This window comes from Rattus norvegicus, chromosome 12, assembly GCF_021556685.1.
Source record: "Rattus norvegicus strain SHRSP/BbbUtx chromosome 12, alternate assembly SHRSP_T2T, whole genome shotgun sequence".
NCBI lineage: Eukaryota > Metazoa > Chordata > Mammalia > Rodentia > Muridae > Rattus > Rattus norvegicus.
This window is the reverse complement of record NC_141545.1, coordinates 42,612,143-42,629,265: the sequence shown is the minus strand read 5'-3', so window position 1 is coordinate 42,629,265 and position 17,123 is coordinate 42,612,143. Positions and strand designations below refer to the sequence as shown.

The following is a 17,123-nucleotide window of genomic DNA, read 5'->3' as shown; positions in this document are numbered from 1 at the left end:
GCCAAAGGATCAAAGTTCAAGGTTATCCTCAGCTACATAGTGAACTTCAGGCTAGCCTGGGCTACATGAGATGCTGTCAAATAGATAGATGATAGATGGTAGATAGATAGATGATAGACAGACAGAGAGAAGCAAAATGCAGAACTTGGCACATAGTGGTTGCACAGAGAATGGTGCCCCTCATGGGGATTATTTCCCATGTTATTCAAAGTGACCTCATACTGTCCCGGACGGCTTCACTTGGGTAACAGAAAAGAAAGCCCACAGGGGCGGGAGCACCGGAAATTCTAACCCAACAATGCAGGGTGAGGTCCTCAACAAACCCACCCAATCACTACAGCAGCCGAGAGAGCAGGAAGGCTCCTGAGGGTCTCTGGGGAAACTGAGGCAGAGTCCTTGCTCACTGAGAGCTTTGGCTTCCACAGTGGAAATTCCAGATAGCAGAACCCCTTCTAGAATCTCCCTGGCCCCAACACCCTGTACCCTACTTGACTTCTCTTCTGGGGAGGAGGAAGAGGAAGAAGAAGAAATGGAATGGAGGCATGTTGTGGTGTGGATCTTAGAAGACACGCATAACATCGGCTTGCCTCTGCAGATGCCACCCGTGAGGGTTGACTGCCGGGATGGAGGAGACACAGCCTGCCTAGACCTCCGGGGCAGCCCTCCCCGCTCCAGGAAGCCAGGGAGAAGATCTGCCAGTTCAGCAAATGCATATTCCGCCAGCCCAAATTTGGCCCAGGATTCCTGGAAGCCTCGCAACTCTCCTTCCGGGGAAGCCAGGGGCTGCTGGGACTCTAGAGCTTTGCCAAACCGGAGCATCCCAGCCGCACAGGTGCAGACCAAAAGCTTCAGTAAGTACCAAAACAAAACAAAACAAAACAAAACAAAACCTTCTTGCTTCAAAACCTAAACCATCCATCGGATGGCTACCATTTGCTGAGTGTGCTCTCACGTGGATATTTATTCGCCAAAAAATATCATCTCTATTCTGCACATGAGGAATCTGAGGCAGACCTGACTCAGGGAGGTACATTCTTGAGCTCTAGTTCCGCCAATGAACTCCAGCCTCTCCAAGCCCAGAGCGTGGGTCCCTACACTGGGTTCACCTCAGCTGCCACCACATGAGACCTGCCTGCCCTGTGCCTGTTGCCATTGTGACTCTGTAGTAACAGTTCTCGGCCTGTGAGCTGTGTGTCCTCTTTAAGGGTCAAATAACACTTTCCCAGGGGTTGTCCAAGACCATCAGAATCACGGGTTATTTGCATTATGATTCCTAACAGTAGCAAAATTACAGTTATGAAGAGGTGTGAAAATAAATTTACGGTTGGGGGTCACCACAACATGAGGAGCTGTGCTAAAGGGTCGAAGCGCCAGGGAGGTCGAGAATGATTGCTTAATAGCTTGCCCTGGGGCGTACTCTTGTATATTTTGTTTGACATATTTATAGGAGGCGCGGCGTTACTTGGATCCACAGATATAACCTGTCACACATGATCAAGTAGGTGTCCTTGGTGTGCCTATCTCCTCACTGGGAACACTCAGCTCTTTTCGGTCAGCTGTTCTAAAGTACTCAGTGTGCGTGGTCACTGTGCCACACTGTAGGGTACCAAATGTCATCCCTCTTGTTCCCTTGTTCTCAGCCATTAACCCTTTCTCCACCGCAGCCCCGCCCTTGAGCCTTTGCCTAGAATGCCAAATTCGGTCTCTTCTGTTCACCACCTCCGCTAACTCAATACTTCTAGAACTCTCCATGTAGCTCTCATCAGCTAAGACGGCCAGTGTTCATGCCCACAGCATAGTCTCCATGGTCAGCCTCTCCCCAGACCCTTCAACGTCCCCCGTGCCACGCACACCCAACATGGATATGCCTGACCCGACCCGTTCTGCCCTCTCTCCATCCTCCTCTGGATCTTCTGGGGTCAGGTTGCCAGCTCATGCAACAAGAATTCTGAGTCCCGAGAGACCAAGCGTTCCCACCCCAGCACCGCCAAGCGTCTCTAGGGGGAGGTAAAGGCCCCTACCCAATGCGCTCCTGCTCCATGGCAAAGGCCCCTACCCGATGCGCTCCTGCTCCATGGCTTCCATCTTCTCTGCCCGAGCTATCACCCGGTTGATTATCTCCTTCTCCTCGTCTGTCAGTTCTTCCTGCTTCCTCTGCCTGTCCGTCTGTGCTCCAGGATGGACGGACCATCCTGCCTGCAGCCTGCAAGGCAAAGGAGAAGGCATAAGGCAGGTCAGAAATCCCAGCGGTCGGTCGGGATCTGCAAAACCAGGGCTGAACCTCTGCAGGGAGCCTCGCTGGTCCAGAGACCCTGGGCAGAATGGCGTCTGCGAGCCCCAGCTGCTCTATCTGAACAATGCAACAGGCACCGTTCCTTTATTCCAGTAAGTGCCCTGGACCACACACGTGAGAACAAGTTAGAAATCAAAATACCTCCAGAAAGGCCCTAAACTGTTGGCCTTCTTAACAGTGACTTCCCACTGAGATCTCTAGGGGAGAGAACTGGAGGGGGGGATTGCCTCTGCTGCTCTGTCTCTGCTGTTTCAGACGCTGCTGCTTCAGTTGCTCCAAGACATCAGCTAGACTGAGCCAGCAGGAGCTGGCTAGCCAGCAAGGGGTACAAGGGAGCTTCTGGTGGCAGTTTCGGGAGAGCAGACCTCTTCCCCAAGCGGCAGTGTCACAGCTCTTATGACAGAAGCTCTGAGACGATGGAGTAGTTCTCGCACACATTTAATCCTTCTGGATAGGATTCTTATATATAGTTTTGGGATGGGTCAGAGTCTGACAGTAGGTGCCTCCTTCTGGCTTGGTCTGAGACCTTGGGAATACCTCATCTACATGCAGAAGGGTGTGGTCCTTCTTCTACATGACTGATGGCCACAAGTTTCTCTACAGGGGACTGTAGTTATGTGAGAGGGGCCTGGCCTCCTGGGAGTTTAGGGAAATGCCTACCATCCCTTAGGGTCACCAGGGTTTCAGACCTTATCTCCACCAGGAACCAGGATACCTTTTACAGCCTGCTGCCCCATACTAAACCATTTCCACCCACTCGCACACGTACACACATAGCAACAGGGGACAGAGTCAGGCCAGGTGGATCCCAAGGATGGGTCACAAAGACATGTTTGGGATCTATGGGATGCATGAGTTTGTGTAGCTCAAACTGGCCTCAAGTTCCCTATGTAGCTGAGGAGGACCGTGAACCACTGATTCTCCTCGCTTTACGTTCTAAGCACAGGGGTGACAGCTAGGCGCTGCCATTATGGGGGCTGGGGGGAGAAAGTTCTTTGTAAATTTAAATCAGTTGTTAAAAAGGGTTGTAGGCACATCTTTGTAAGGATAAATTTCTAGGTTTCCAGCCATTAAAGGCTCGGGAAACACTTGGGCTCCTACTCTGTGCACTTCCCGTGCCCACCCCTTCTGAGACAGTGCCTCATATAGCCAGACTGGCCTTGAACCAGCTCTGCAGCTGAGGCTGACTGTGAACTCCTGACTCTCCTTGCCTCCAGCTCTCAAGTGCTGGGAGGCACCACCAGTTTGCATGGTCATGGGATCAAGCCCTGGGTTTTTACATATGTTGGGCAAGCACTCCCTCCACTGAGCTATGCCCCCCCCCAGCCTCCTTCATCCTCCTTTAAAAAACAAACACAGAGAGAACAGACCTGTCCAACCCCCAACTTCAGTCCCCACAGCATCCCTGCCCTTGTCCCCCTTTCCTGGTAGGAGGCTGAGGTGGTGTGGAGGGAGGACCTGCTGGGAGCACCTAGTGCTGTGTTCCTGGAAGGCACTGCCTGCCCTCTTACTCTGTGCTATCTGTGACACAGGGCTGAGATACACTGCCCTCCCCCACTCCACCTCCGCCCTCCTCCTCCCCTACCCCCGCTCCCCTCCCCTCACCCTCCTGCTCCCACCCCAGCCTGGCAGCTCTCAAACTTTTCTTGTTATCTCAAAAATTCAGATCTGAGAAAACGCTGGGGTCCAGGACACATGAGCCACCAGCTTGGGGTCACTTGAGTTCTGATGGCATGGGAGCCGCACAATTACTTTTTAACTTGGCAATTGGAAATTAAAACCCAGTCTCCATCTTTCTCTTCCTCTTTCTCTTCCTCCTCTTCCTCCTCCTCCTCCCTTTCCTCCTTCCCTCTTTCTCCTCTTCCTCTCCCCTCCTCCCTTTTTTAATCTTAGCAGGGTCACTCCTCAAGATCAGAGGAGGAGTTGGAGGAAAAGGAAGCGGATGTCCCGGGCAGTCTTGTGCGGGAGGGAGACACAGGTGTGTCCTGGAGCAGGTGCCTCAGGTGACCCAATACCAGCACAGCTGGGACACTGCAGTGGCACCAAACTAGCAGTGAAGCTCAGGACCAGACAGAAGTGACAGTCACACTTTGTGAGCGCACCGGATGTTGCCGAAATCAACTCTTTAAGATGCTTACTGCTAATGTCTGTGAGTTTTACCTTGGTAATAAAAAGCCCAATGTGCTTTCCTAGTTTATTTGGTCCCTCCCAGACCCATAGTTGACAGATCCTGTTCCCACTCTGACCTCTTTGCTCAACTTGATCACCCATTGCCCTGCCCCTCCCACCAGGCCCCGCCCACCTGGCCCCTCCCACTATACCAGGCCCCTCCTCCAAGTGCTGACACAAGGGCCATTCTATTTCTTGCTGCCCAGGCTCAAATTCCCCATCCCATGCATCTCCAACTGAAGCCATCCTTAAATAACACTCTTGGTATCTGCTCATTCCCATCCCCCAGAGAGCTGCAGGGACCTAATCACCATTGTGCTCAGATCAATATCTGAGAACACAGGCACACAGAGACCTTGTCCAGAGCACAGTCCCTTATGGATAAGAGGGATGTTAAAGTCTTCTTCTAGTAGGAATTGAAGCAAGGCATGTCCCACCCCCCAAGTCTAGGCAACGAAGGGAGCTGCCCCAGAAGGTAAAAGGCTACAGGATCCTGGGGACACTGGGGGTTCAAAGTCTGTGTTCACTTAGTCTCATCTCAGACTCTGAGGTATCCTGATATTGACCAATTTCTTAGGAATTTTTGTAAAAATCAGAGAAAGGACTCCTAGATTTAGGAACCCCTCCAGGCTGTGCCAAGACCTCAGAGGTGAGCTGAGTGGGGGAAAGGAGGAAAAGAGAGAGACTGGGTGCCGGAAGAGAGGCCAGCCTGAGGTTTCTTCCCCCAACTTGAGAAGGGCACAGAGGCTCCTGACTCTTCCCACGGTGCCCAGACATCTCCCAGGCCGGTGTTTTTCTGTGGGGATGGCCATATCCATACCTGCCCAATCCTTCCTTTTTCCGACTATCTCTCTTCCTTGATTGCTCCTAGGGTCCTGGTTTTAGTGGCTTTTCTTTCTTTTTTTTTTTTTTTTTTTTTTTGGTTCTTTTTTTTCGGAGCTGGGGACCGAACCCAGGGCCTTGCGCTTCCTAGGTAAGCGCTCTACCACTGAGCTAAATCCCCAGCCCCTTTAGTGGCTTTTCTGATCAGTATGATAACTGACAAGAAGCAGCTTGAGACGGGGCTCATTTAGGAATAGCACGAGGAAGGGGGTCACGTGACATCCTTGGTCACGTGACATCCTCAGGAAGTAGAGAGAGATGAGCACTCACCACTAGCCCTCCTTTGCCGAGATCCTTTTGATGTGGGTTGGTGCTGCCCACATTTGGTACAGGTTTCCCCATGCCCATTGGCCAAATCTCACATTTCTCCACAGGGATGTTCAGAAGGTCTTCAGGATGACTCTATATCTTGCTGTCAAGCTGACCATCAATAAGAATCAAGTCTCTCTCTCTCTCTCTCTCTCTCTCTCTCTCTCTCTCTCTCTCTCTCTCTCTCTCTCTCCCTCTCTTTCCTGCCTTTACAAAGAAATTCCATTTTGAACTCAGGAAACATTCTTGACCTGGGGCCCAGTGCAGACCCTTCCCCACACATACAAGGACATGCTCTACAGTTCAGCCTGGCCCCAGGCACCTTCAGTCAGTGCCTCCCTCCCACCCACCACCACACAGCCTGCTGCACACCAGGACCTCAAGCTGCTGCACAAACATGACTTCCAAGACAAGAATGAGCAGTGTCCCTCGGGACCCAAACAGTAAGATGGCCCCCCCTCTGTAGACTGCAGGGAGGGGAAGGTGGCTGGAAGCTGCCCCTCCCTCTGGATCTTCCCTTCTATAGCCTCTCTAGAATGTATAGTTAGTTGACACAGGGCTCAGCTGGTGTTTGGAAATGTCCTTCTGGGTCTCAGTGGGAGCCCACAGGCCTCTTGGGGGTTACATATTTTCGTTCTGAAAGCAAGCACTGGGTTATGAGCCAGGCTTTTCAACCAAACTCCTTTATTCCCGGGGAACAGAAGGGCCCCCTGGGCTGTGAAGCCTAGTGGACAGGGGGGGCTTTGGGACAACACAGTGGGGCCTCTCCAACAGGATTCCAATTAAGTGTCCTCGTGACCAGGATCCAGTGCTACGATCTCAGTTGGAGGGTTTTGGGTTTTTTGTTCCTTGTGTCCTTGACAGGGTTTCAGGCATCCTAAGCTGGTCTTGAACTTTCTACGTAGTTGAGGATGGCCTTGAATTCCTGGTCCTCCTGCCTCCACCCCCTGAGCTCGGAGTTACAGTAAGGCCCATCATACCCAGTGTATGAGGTGCCGGGCAATCAAACCCAGGACCTCGTGTGTGCCAGGCAAGCACCCTATTAACGACCTTCCTAAAAGCCAATGCCGGAGACAGAAGCACTGTCATCTGTGGGACAAATCACACACAGGATCATGTCCCATCTGGGAAGTGCCCCCGATGGCCCATCCCACGCCTGCCGGCTGCATCCCAGGAGAAAGTAGGTTTCCAGGTAACCCAGCCTGAGATTAAGTGGCAACAACTTGAGGATATAATTTCAGTGGGTTATTTACAACTTAGAGGTAACGGGGATATCTTTAAATAGGGACCACTGAGTGAGATTCTGTAAGATGCTTCGTCACCCGGCAGAAGCTAGCTGATACACACACCAGGAAAGGGAGAAAGGGTCAAGGAACCCACGGGACTCCCTCCCTCGCTTTACAGATTCGCATTAAGTCGCAGCTGTATAAAGTTCACTGTGGATACTCTCGGCCAGGGAAGGTCTCTGCCTTCCCTGTGCTCTGAAATATTTAGCTCTTGGATAAAATATTATTCAGAGAAAGTTGCCCTGCTAATGGAAACAGAAAGGCCATCTTTGTTGCAGGCTCAGTTCCTGGATGTAGGACGCTTGGAGGAAGGGACTGAGGATGTAAGCTAGAGAAGGCATGGTCGGGAATTCACAGAAACAGCCCCTGACTGCTGCATCTGTCCTTACACCTAAGAAAGTGGAAGGTCGCTGCCACCAAAGCCCGCAGCAGGGGCCTCCAGACAATAGGAGCTGGGTGACCCTACCGAAAGTGCCACCCGTGTCTGTGCCACCCGTGTCTGTCCCTGAAACATACAGAGGACACCTCACCTCCATCCAACCCACCTGCATTCATGTCATGTCCACAACCGTCACATGGCTGCCAGATGTCTCTATTAATATTCAGTGACTCCCCCAAGGGGTATGGGATGATGGAAGTGCTGTCGGGGTGCTGGGGTCCCTCCCTCCCTCCCTTCCCTGGGATGCCCGCATGCCAGATGTCTGGAGGACATCTTTGTAGATCAGTGGGGGAGATTTTAACGAAGGTACCAGGAAGGCTGCACTGAGGGACATTTTCACCCATGATCTGCAGGGACCCTCTGCATAGACTTCCCTCTGGTGACACCAAAGCAGATGCAGAGGGATGCTGTGGTCACCACTGCCCTCAAAAGCGAGCCATCCCCACCACCATCACCAACCAGCACCTCTGAATTTCTCTGCTCCTTCACATGCAGATTCTGCCCGAAGCAACTTCCCATCTGGATCAGTCTCTTTCACAGGATGCCCAGCCCCTTACCTTTCCCCCTTAAATCCTTCTTCCTCTGGAAAACTCCGCCATCATGGCCCCCAAGTCTGGCCTACCTAATATTCTTCAGATCCCACAGCTGTATGTTCCTTATATGGGAGAGCGTATTCATTGAATACGGACTGTTTGCAGCCATCACTCATACTTGGGCTATGCATGTGTCTCTGGTGCTTAACGTGGCAGACAGTATACAGTAGGTACTCGGTAAGTTTCTTTCTCTTGAGACGGGGTCTCACTATGTAGCCCTGGCCGCCCTAGAACTCACTCCGTAGAACAGGCTGGATTCGAACTCACAGAGATCCACCTGCATTTGCCGTCTGAAGTGCTAGGATTAAAGGCGTGTGCCACCAACGCAGCCTGACAACATTCTTGAATAAAGCAAGGAATGGAGGAGAAGGGAAAAGAAAAGGAGGGAGAGAGAAAGGGAGGAAGAGAGGGACAGGAAAAATGGGATGGCAGGGAGAGAGAACAAACTCTCTCCCTTCCAACCTTCATTACCAGGAAGCTTCTATGAGCTTTGAAACCCTGTAGAGTCATGACCTTGTGGTGTCCTATCTGTGCCTTGTTCTGTTTTGTTTGTCTGTTTTTAAATTTGTTTAGGGGGCTGGTGAGATGACTCAGCACTGGCTGCTCTTGCAGAAACCAAGGTTCAGTTCCCAGCACCCAAACGGCTGCTCACCGCCATCTGTACCTCTAGTTTCGGGCGATCTAGCACCCTCTCCTCTGACCTCCACAGGTTCCTATATACACACGGTGCACAGTCATGCAATAAATAGATACTAAATTGTTAAGTTAGCACACAAAGCAGCGGGTTTTGCTGTGGTGTTTCCATGTGATTACAACTTCATTGTCTTGACTCTCTTCCTGGCTGCCCCTCTTCCCTCCTACTGACTCCCTTCCTTTTCCCAAATAGCCCTCCCTTCCGCTATCACGACATGTGTCCTCCATCAGCTTCCCTTCCTCCCCTGCTCATTCCTGAACATTCTTCCCCCTCTCACAGTTTCCTTCCACTTCGTGGCACTCGTGCACATACACTTGAGTCTGGCTTCCATGTGTGAGAGGTGACACGCACCATTGGGTGCCCCTCAGCCCGGAAATCTCACCCATCATTAACTTGACAGCCCGTCAGCCCCACTCCCTGACACGTCTGCACGACAATTCCACGGTTTTATAAGAAACAAAGCTCGCATGACCAGGGTCCCACCAGCCAAGTACAGGGACCACTGAGAGCCCACATGCTCCCATTGGGCATGTGGGGAAACTGAGGCTCACAGCAGAGAGAGAAGGCGGGGGTCCCCTGGGTAGGTGTTTTCCGTGCCCAGCAACGCTTCAGAGGATCCTGAGGGTAAGATTATTTGAGAGGGAAAAGGCTGGCGGGATGCTCAAGCCTGTTTCCTCTGCCACAACAGGAAGTCCGGTTGATTGACACCTCCATCTAACTGCTGGTGCTTTACATTTGAAGGCCCCCATTCCCCACCACCCCTGCTGACAGGGAAGGACAGGGAGAGGACACAAAGTCACAACGATGGTGAGTCTCAGCATCCCACCATTTAAAGGTGACAATGACCTTCTAGAGTATCTGCACGTGTCTGTCACCGAGGATGGAGCTGCCTGGCAGCCCAACACCCAACCTGCCATACAACCTTAGCACATGAATCTAATTCAATGAATAAAGCCCGGCACTGGGAGCTGAGGGCACAGAAAGAGTCAGCTGGGAGGTGTGGCCCAGACCACCCAACAGTGCTGCTCCAATTGCTCCAGCTTTGGCCAGAATTGCACTGGCTGGAGGTACAGTTTTAGTATCTGTGGGGATGGACACAGGGCTGTCACCCAAGCTCTACACTACCTAGAATCAACTGTGGGTTTTCCTCAGGAACACATCCCATCTTCTATCAAGATGGGATTTCCTCCCCGGAAAAACACATTGTTTTGCATATACGTGTAAAATTGGCTCATCCCCTTCTTTACCAGCTTGAACAGGAAAAGCATCAAAACTCAACTTGTAGGAAAATGGAAATAGTGTGAAATACTCACTGTTCCTTGTCACTGGGGCATGCCAAGCAAGGGGAAAGAGAGAGAAAATGAGACAGGTTAGCTAAGAATTCTCAGGGGCCTGAGGCGGCAGTTAAGAGTGTGTACTTTAAAGGGGACCAGAGTTCAGTTCCCAACATCCCTGTCAGCCTGCTCCCAGCAGCCTAGAGCTCCAGCTCCAGGAGAAGTGCTGCCCTCTTCTGGCCATAGTGGATACTCCACTCACACATGCACACACACACACACACACACACACACACACACACACACACACACACACACAGAGAGAGAGAGAGAGAGAGAGATGTACCACATAATTAAAAAATAAATATTTTTTCTAAAAAAATCCTTCAGTGTCACACACACAGAGAGAGAGAGAGAGAGAGAGACGTACCACATAATTAAAAAATAAATATTTTTTCTAAAAAATCCTTCAGTCACACACACACACACACACACACACACAGAGAGAGAGAGAGAGAGAGAGAGACCACATAATTAAAAATAAATATTTTTTCTAAAAAATCCTTCAGTCACACACACACACACACACACACACACACACACACACACACACCATTCAGACACAATGTCATAGTTTGAATTCTATGGCCTACTTTCAGTTTTCTTCTCCTCCTCCTCCTCCTTCCTCCCTCTCCCTTTCCCTCTCCCTCTCCCCTCTGTGTTCATTACATTTCATTCATTTGCTTTGAGGCAAGGTCTCAAATGTACCTCAGAGGGCCTTAACTTTACAGCAATCCCCCTGCCTCAGCTTCCCAGGTGCTGGAATCACAGAGGTGTTCCTCTGTACATTGGATTGATTTAATGTCACATCTAAACCACGGCCACCTCTGGGTAGAGCTACAAAAATGGCATCTGTAAGTTGAGAGCAAGCAGGGCAATTCAGTAACAAACCTACACTGAGCAGCCCTCCTCCCCAACCCCCTTCTTTGTTTCCTAGCTTGAGATAAAGGTTCGTGTGAATACACACACACAGTCAAGGACACCTCGAACCCCTAATTTTTCTGCCTCTACTCAATGCTAGGGCCACAGGTGTGCACCCACCATGTTTATTCAGCTCTGAGAATTGAACCCAGGGCTTGGAGGATGCTGGGCAAGCACTCTAACAACTGAGCCCGACCCATTTATATACTTAAATAATGTTTTTATGTAACACTAAGGGAAGTCATTCAATGGAAGTCTGATTTTCCTCAACTTGGGCTGTGTGCACACAGAAGTACATATTTCAAACAGTGGTGTTGGTGGGGGGTGGTCCTGTTCAGCGGTGGTGGTGGGATCCTGTTCACAATTCCTGAACAGCAGACTATGTCCTGCCCTGTGTAGAGGTGAAAGCGTGTCTATTTGAGAAAGGAGAGTCACATTTTGCAACCACAGACAGGTGGCAACCTGTCTTGGTACCCCACTTTCCGCTTTGCATCCCCGGCACTGTCTGCTGGCACCAGCATCTCGACTGTGCTCCAGCTCAGGCAGGAACAGGTGCATGCATTCTTTCCCACAATACACTGGGGCCTGCAGACAGGATTAGTAGGTCCCAGGATACTGAACTAGAAGGGTTTCTGAACTTTGCAAAAAGCAGGCATTCTCTTTGACTAGGCAACAGGTGATGGAGATTCAATTCTTCCTCCTCCAGAGGAAGGCATGAACATGGCTGGTGCTCCTCCTGTGTCCAGCCGTGATGCCAGGCTCAACAGTGTATGCAATGGCTACGATTCCGTCATTATTTAATAATGGCAGCGGGGGGTAGGGGGATAGAACAGTTGGGTGTGTTCAGAGCACCAAGATGCATCATGGGAGTCCAGGGGTGGTTAACAGAGCCACATCCAGACCGCTAGAATAATTCTGCTCTAACTGCCAGGCAAATTGTTTGGCTGCCTATCGACAGAAGTAAATTCTGATGGAAGGGATTTTAATTAACTGGCGCTCGTTAAATAAAATAAATATTTTACCCCGTCACCCCCTAGGCAACTATTTATCTCACAGAGACACACTTTTTGGTGAGTGGAATAGTATCTATAAAGTAAGCTATTCCAAGATGACATTGGGGGCAGTACTTGAGAAGGTATCCAGCTGAGAGGATCACCCAGAATTCTGTGGTGAGCATGAGAGGCTACAACTCAGGGGACAGGGGAACAAGTAAAGGACCTTACATTACTTTGTCATTATTTTAATTTTATATGTATAGGTGTTTTGCCTGCATGTATGTAGGTGCACCATATGCATGCCTGGGCATGGGGTGGCCAGAAGAGGCCACTTTGGCTCTCCTGGAAGTAGAGTGACAGATGGGTGACAGTTGCCACGTGGGTGCTGAGATCATAACTGAGGTCCCAGATGGAGGAATTTTGTTTTGGAGCATATGGGCAAGTCAAAAACTCTTCCCAGTATTTAACCAACTCCTAAACAAATCAATTAAAGCCATTAAAAAAAAATATGAGGTCTCATGTAGTCTACCTGGCTCCAGACTCCACCAGTAGCTGAGGATGAGCTGAATTTATCATCCTCCTGCCTCCACCTCCCAAGGGCTGGGATTATAGCATTTTGGGCAACTGCACAAGGGCCTCATTCGTGGTGGGCTGCATCTGAGTCGTGCCTTCCACTGCAGCTCAGGGATTGTTAGAAAGAACGGAATTTTTCTTCAACTAATTCATCTCAAAACCAACAAAACAGATTTCAACACAACATAAAATGTTTTCCCTCCTGAAGAGTTTGTTATGAAAAAGAAAACCTAAATTGCAGGCTGGGGGAAATTATAAAATTCTGTAACAAAGGAATGTAACCTGAATAGAAAGTTTAATGGAAAGAAGTGGCCTGCTATTAAACACACACACACACACACACACACACACACACACACACACACACACACACACACACACAAAGGTGGAAATGGAGAGATCCATGGTTAGGAGCACCAGGAGAGCAGGGGACCAGGGTTCAGTTCCCAGAACTAACATGGAGACTCATAAACATCTAACTCCAGATCCAGGGTGCTCTTCCGCCCTCTTCTGGCCTCTATCAGTACTGCACCCATGTGTATGTAGCCACCACACACCCACACAGACACACACAGTTCAACCAGGGCTACAGAGTGAGACCTTGTCTAAGAATAATATTAATTACAAATATTTACGTTTATTGTTATTATGAGTGATGCCACCGCAGAGGACACAGTGAACAGCAGACGTGAATGGTCAAGGCCTTCAGACAGCCGTGAGTAACAAATGCTTAGCGATACTGTCAGTCACTGTACCTGACTAGTACGCCGATGTGAACCACACTCAGAGCTGGGGAAATGCTGAGACATTCGTCTATAAAGTGTTCACAGTGCCCAGGGATGATAAGTCAATGGCAGCGAGTAGCAACCTGCCATAATGCCATTTAAATATGATTGATTTTTAAGTACTCATCATCATATGTGTAATAAAGTGCGATTGTAAATTCACATCAATTAATTTTTGGCTATGGTCATGGTCAGTGACGGGCTTGCAAAGGCCCTGAAACTGCACGTAGGTTATAAAGTGCCAAGAGAGATCAGCAAACCCCCAAGTCAGAAGTGATGACTTGGGGGCTGGGGATTTAGCTCAGTGGTAGAGCACTTGCCTAGGAAGCGCAAGGCCCTGGGTTCGGTCCCCAGCTCCGGAAAAAAAAAGAACCAAAAAAAAAAAAAAAAAAAAAAAAAAGAAGTGATGACTTGTGAGTAAAGTTACCATGAGGTCAAAGACACGAAACAGAGAGTCAATGCTCATCAAAGACCTGGGCCACATTCATAACACACGTATAACATCAGCACTTAAGGAGCTGAGGCAGGAGGATTGAGAGTTTAAGGCCAGCCTGAGCTAGGTATGGAGATCCTGTCTCAAAACCAAAACAGGTAGACAAAAAGAGCGGGAGACTTAAAGGACCAGGAAAATGCTAAAAATAATGGAAGGAAATCATCAGAAGGGAAATAACTTAAAGTCCTAAAAATATAACAGAGTAGTTTAAAGAAAAAGCAGTGTGCCTTAAATATCTCAAGCTGGGGACCTTAGGGAGGGTGAGACAGAGAGCTAGGCATACTTAGACTGTTTCATCTAATTATCTGGTTTTGCTAGACTCCCCTTCAGTTTGCAACATTGTTTCTTTTAATTGTCTGGTTTTGCAACAATCTAGAGTAGGTAATCCTGGCAGTGTTTCTTTTAGTTCTCTATTTTTCCTGCAGCCCATACCCAGGTGTAACAGTTTCTTTTGAAAATGGTCTCTCTCAACAGCCCACTTCTGCTACAGTATAAGGGAGATGAGAACGGCATTGTTTCAAAAAGAATAAAACGTGATTTATTCTTCTAATTACCTTTTGCTTTCCTGGAAAATGTAATATCTCCTACATCCTCTAGTAAAAGACAATTTCTTCTTTAATAGAAGTGGGTAAGTTATTAGTAAATCAAGTTCTTAAAAAAAAACAGCAATGGGGCATAAGTATGGGGAAAATTTGACAGTATGATCATCTGACCAAGAACAGTCTTCTGCTCAATGAGAAGTGACCTTATTGAAAATCTTTTCTGACTTATTTTTTAGAACTCTTTTCCTGGGGAATGGGGTTGTAGATATTTTTAAGATTGTATTTTAATTACATTTCGCCCTTACCTTTCCCCCCTCCAAAGTCCCCCACTTTCCTTTAAATTCATGACCTCTTTTCTCATCAATTTTTATTGATTGCACACACACACACACACACACATGTATACACACATATGCATGCATACACATACATGCATGCACACACATGCACACACACACAGCATGAACATAACCTGTTCAGTCCATATAACGTTATATGTATATTTCCAGTGATGACCTTTAATGCTGGAAAGCAAACTGGTGTGCTCTTCCCCGGAGAGGACCACCTCTCCCACTCCTGAGTATCCTCAGTTGCCTGCAGTTCTTTGTGTAGGCTTGAGGCCTCATGGGCTTTTCCATGTCTAGCTTAGCATGTTCAGAAAATTACAACCTATGAAAATGAGACATTATGGAGCCCAGTGCCCATGGATACAACTACAAAACACTCCCACCCTTCAGACTTGGGGAACATGGTGGAAGAGAGAACAGAAAGGCTGTAAGAGGGTTGGGGATTTAGCTCAGTGGTAGAGAGCTTGCCTAGCAAGCGCAAGGCCCTGGGTTCAGTCCCCAGCTCCAAAAAAGGAAAAAAAAAAAAAAGAAGAAGAAGAAAGGCTGTAAGAACCAAAGGAGAAGGCAGTTTTCTGTGAGACAGTGTCTCCTTGTCATGTCAACAAGCTACACCCATAAGGTCTCACCAACGTGGCGTAAACAGGAGCTGAACACAGGTGACATAAATGAACATGCCAAGCTGGATGGAGGGAAAAACCCACTCGATGAGAGGGAAACCATGCCTGGTACTGGAAACCTAATTACTCAGTGCTAGTGAAATTACCATTATTGAGGAGAATCTACAACCACTAATTTGCTTAGCCTGCAGACTCCCTAGCAACAATCTATAAACATTAGTCCTTCTGCCCACAGGTAAATGTAGTCTTCACCTCTCATTAAGGAAATTTCTCTTTGTGGTAGATGGAGATCATTATAAAAAACAAAAGCAAAACAAAACCCTTCTGCATTCTTTGGGCCAGCAGTGGCCATCAGCAAACAGCTCCCTGCCCTCCACCCCTGTGACACATACTTCTGTGTCATTAAAATAATCATGTCCCCAACCAGGAACTTCAACCTTATGGTGTCTTTAAAATTCTGTCCAACAGAGCCACCACACTGAGGCATAGAGGACAGAGAGGCTGTTTCTAACCAGTGCCCATGGGGCTGGGTGGGTAACATAGACAGTCATGTTAGTTTCCCTATTAGAGACAATCTAGGGAATGTTGGGGAGTATGGAAAATTGTGAAGCTCATACCATAAAACCCACCATGGGGCTGGGAAGCCGGGGAGCTGGCCCTGCAGATTAACTACCTCTCTCACAAGTATGAGGCCTACAGTTCAGACCCAGAAAGCCAGGCCTAAGAGATACCTGGAATCTCAGCACTTGGGAGCCAGAGATGGGCTTCCCAGACAAGCTACCTAGACAGATTAGCAAGAACTAGTGAGCCTTGAGTTCAGCAAGAGACCCTGCCTCAGTCAGAGTTGGGAGTGATCAAGGAAGATACCCAATGTCAATATCCAATGTCAACTTGGAGCCTCACATACATGCATATATATATATGTGTAGCCACATATGTATGCATACCCATGCATGCAACACACACACACACACACACACACACCCCTAGCCCAGGGAAGGGAACCCACCCATGGCTCTTCTTCTTTCAAGGGTAGACACTCAGAATTGGCCAGCTCAAAAGAGTCACTCCTAGGGTCACCCCGGACTTACTTTGACTGCAGTGGGCCATCACCAGGGTACATCCAACGGTTCACCACAGTGTCAGTCATGGTGGAAGGCTGGCACACCTGGAAAACAGCACCATGAGATGGTTACCCAATCATCTGCCCGCTCTTATCTCATGAACACACACTCTAGGCCATACATGTGGAAACACAGAAGAGGAAGGGAGCTTGACGCAGCATCTCCACTGTCCATGTGGGGAACCTTGCATGCCTAAGGGGATCACAATCACCTAGTGGCGAGAGATGGGGCAGTGTGCTTCCTGTTCATTGCTGATACGTGTCCCCATAACGGTACTGTCGGAGGGAGTATTGTGGACTTTAAGGAGATGGCGTGGTCGTTGAGGACTCATCCTTGAAGGCAAATGAGGGACCTTGGTTCTGTGATCTCTGTTTCTTGGCTGTGGTTTGCTCTGGCATTAGGATGTGACAGCCATGCCAAAGGGCACAGGGATGGGGACACCCAGTCTTTCACATATGTCTCCAGACTCATGAACACAAATTGACCTTTCTTCATGCATAGCCAGTGATGTGGCCTTTTGTTGCGTGATTCAAGCCTCTCTGTAGCTGCTCTGCCCGGGATCAATTTACCCTCCACACATCATCAGGATGTTGGAAAACACACAGCACAGCTTGCCGAAGATCTCCACAATCAAAAGCAGGGATGCCATAGGCATCTCCGGGGAACAGTGAAAACTCCCTTCATTCACAGGAATCTGATATTCATAGCAACACAGAGTGGAAGTGAC

General features: G+C 48.9%; 1 protein-coding gene across 22 annotated transcripts in view; it reads right to left on the bottom strand.

Annotated features, from left to right (window-relative positions):
- The window catches only part of Rph3a (rabphilin 3A), a 76,533-nt gene that overhangs the window by 32,494 nt on the left and 26,916 nt on the right, over positions 1-17,123 (bottom strand). For 12 of the 22 annotated variants that reach the window (XM_087577622.1, XM_087577618.1, XM_087577620.1 and 9 more), the window contains exons 3-4: positions 16,360-16,440; positions 2,057-2,203 (exon numbers count right to left, since the gene is read on the bottom strand). In XM_087577622.1, coding sequence (XP_087433748.1) covers positions 2,057-2,203; positions 16,360-16,382 — 170 coding nt within the window. In that variant the 5' untranslated portion in view covers positions 16,383-16,440. 22 annotated transcript variants of the gene reach the window in all.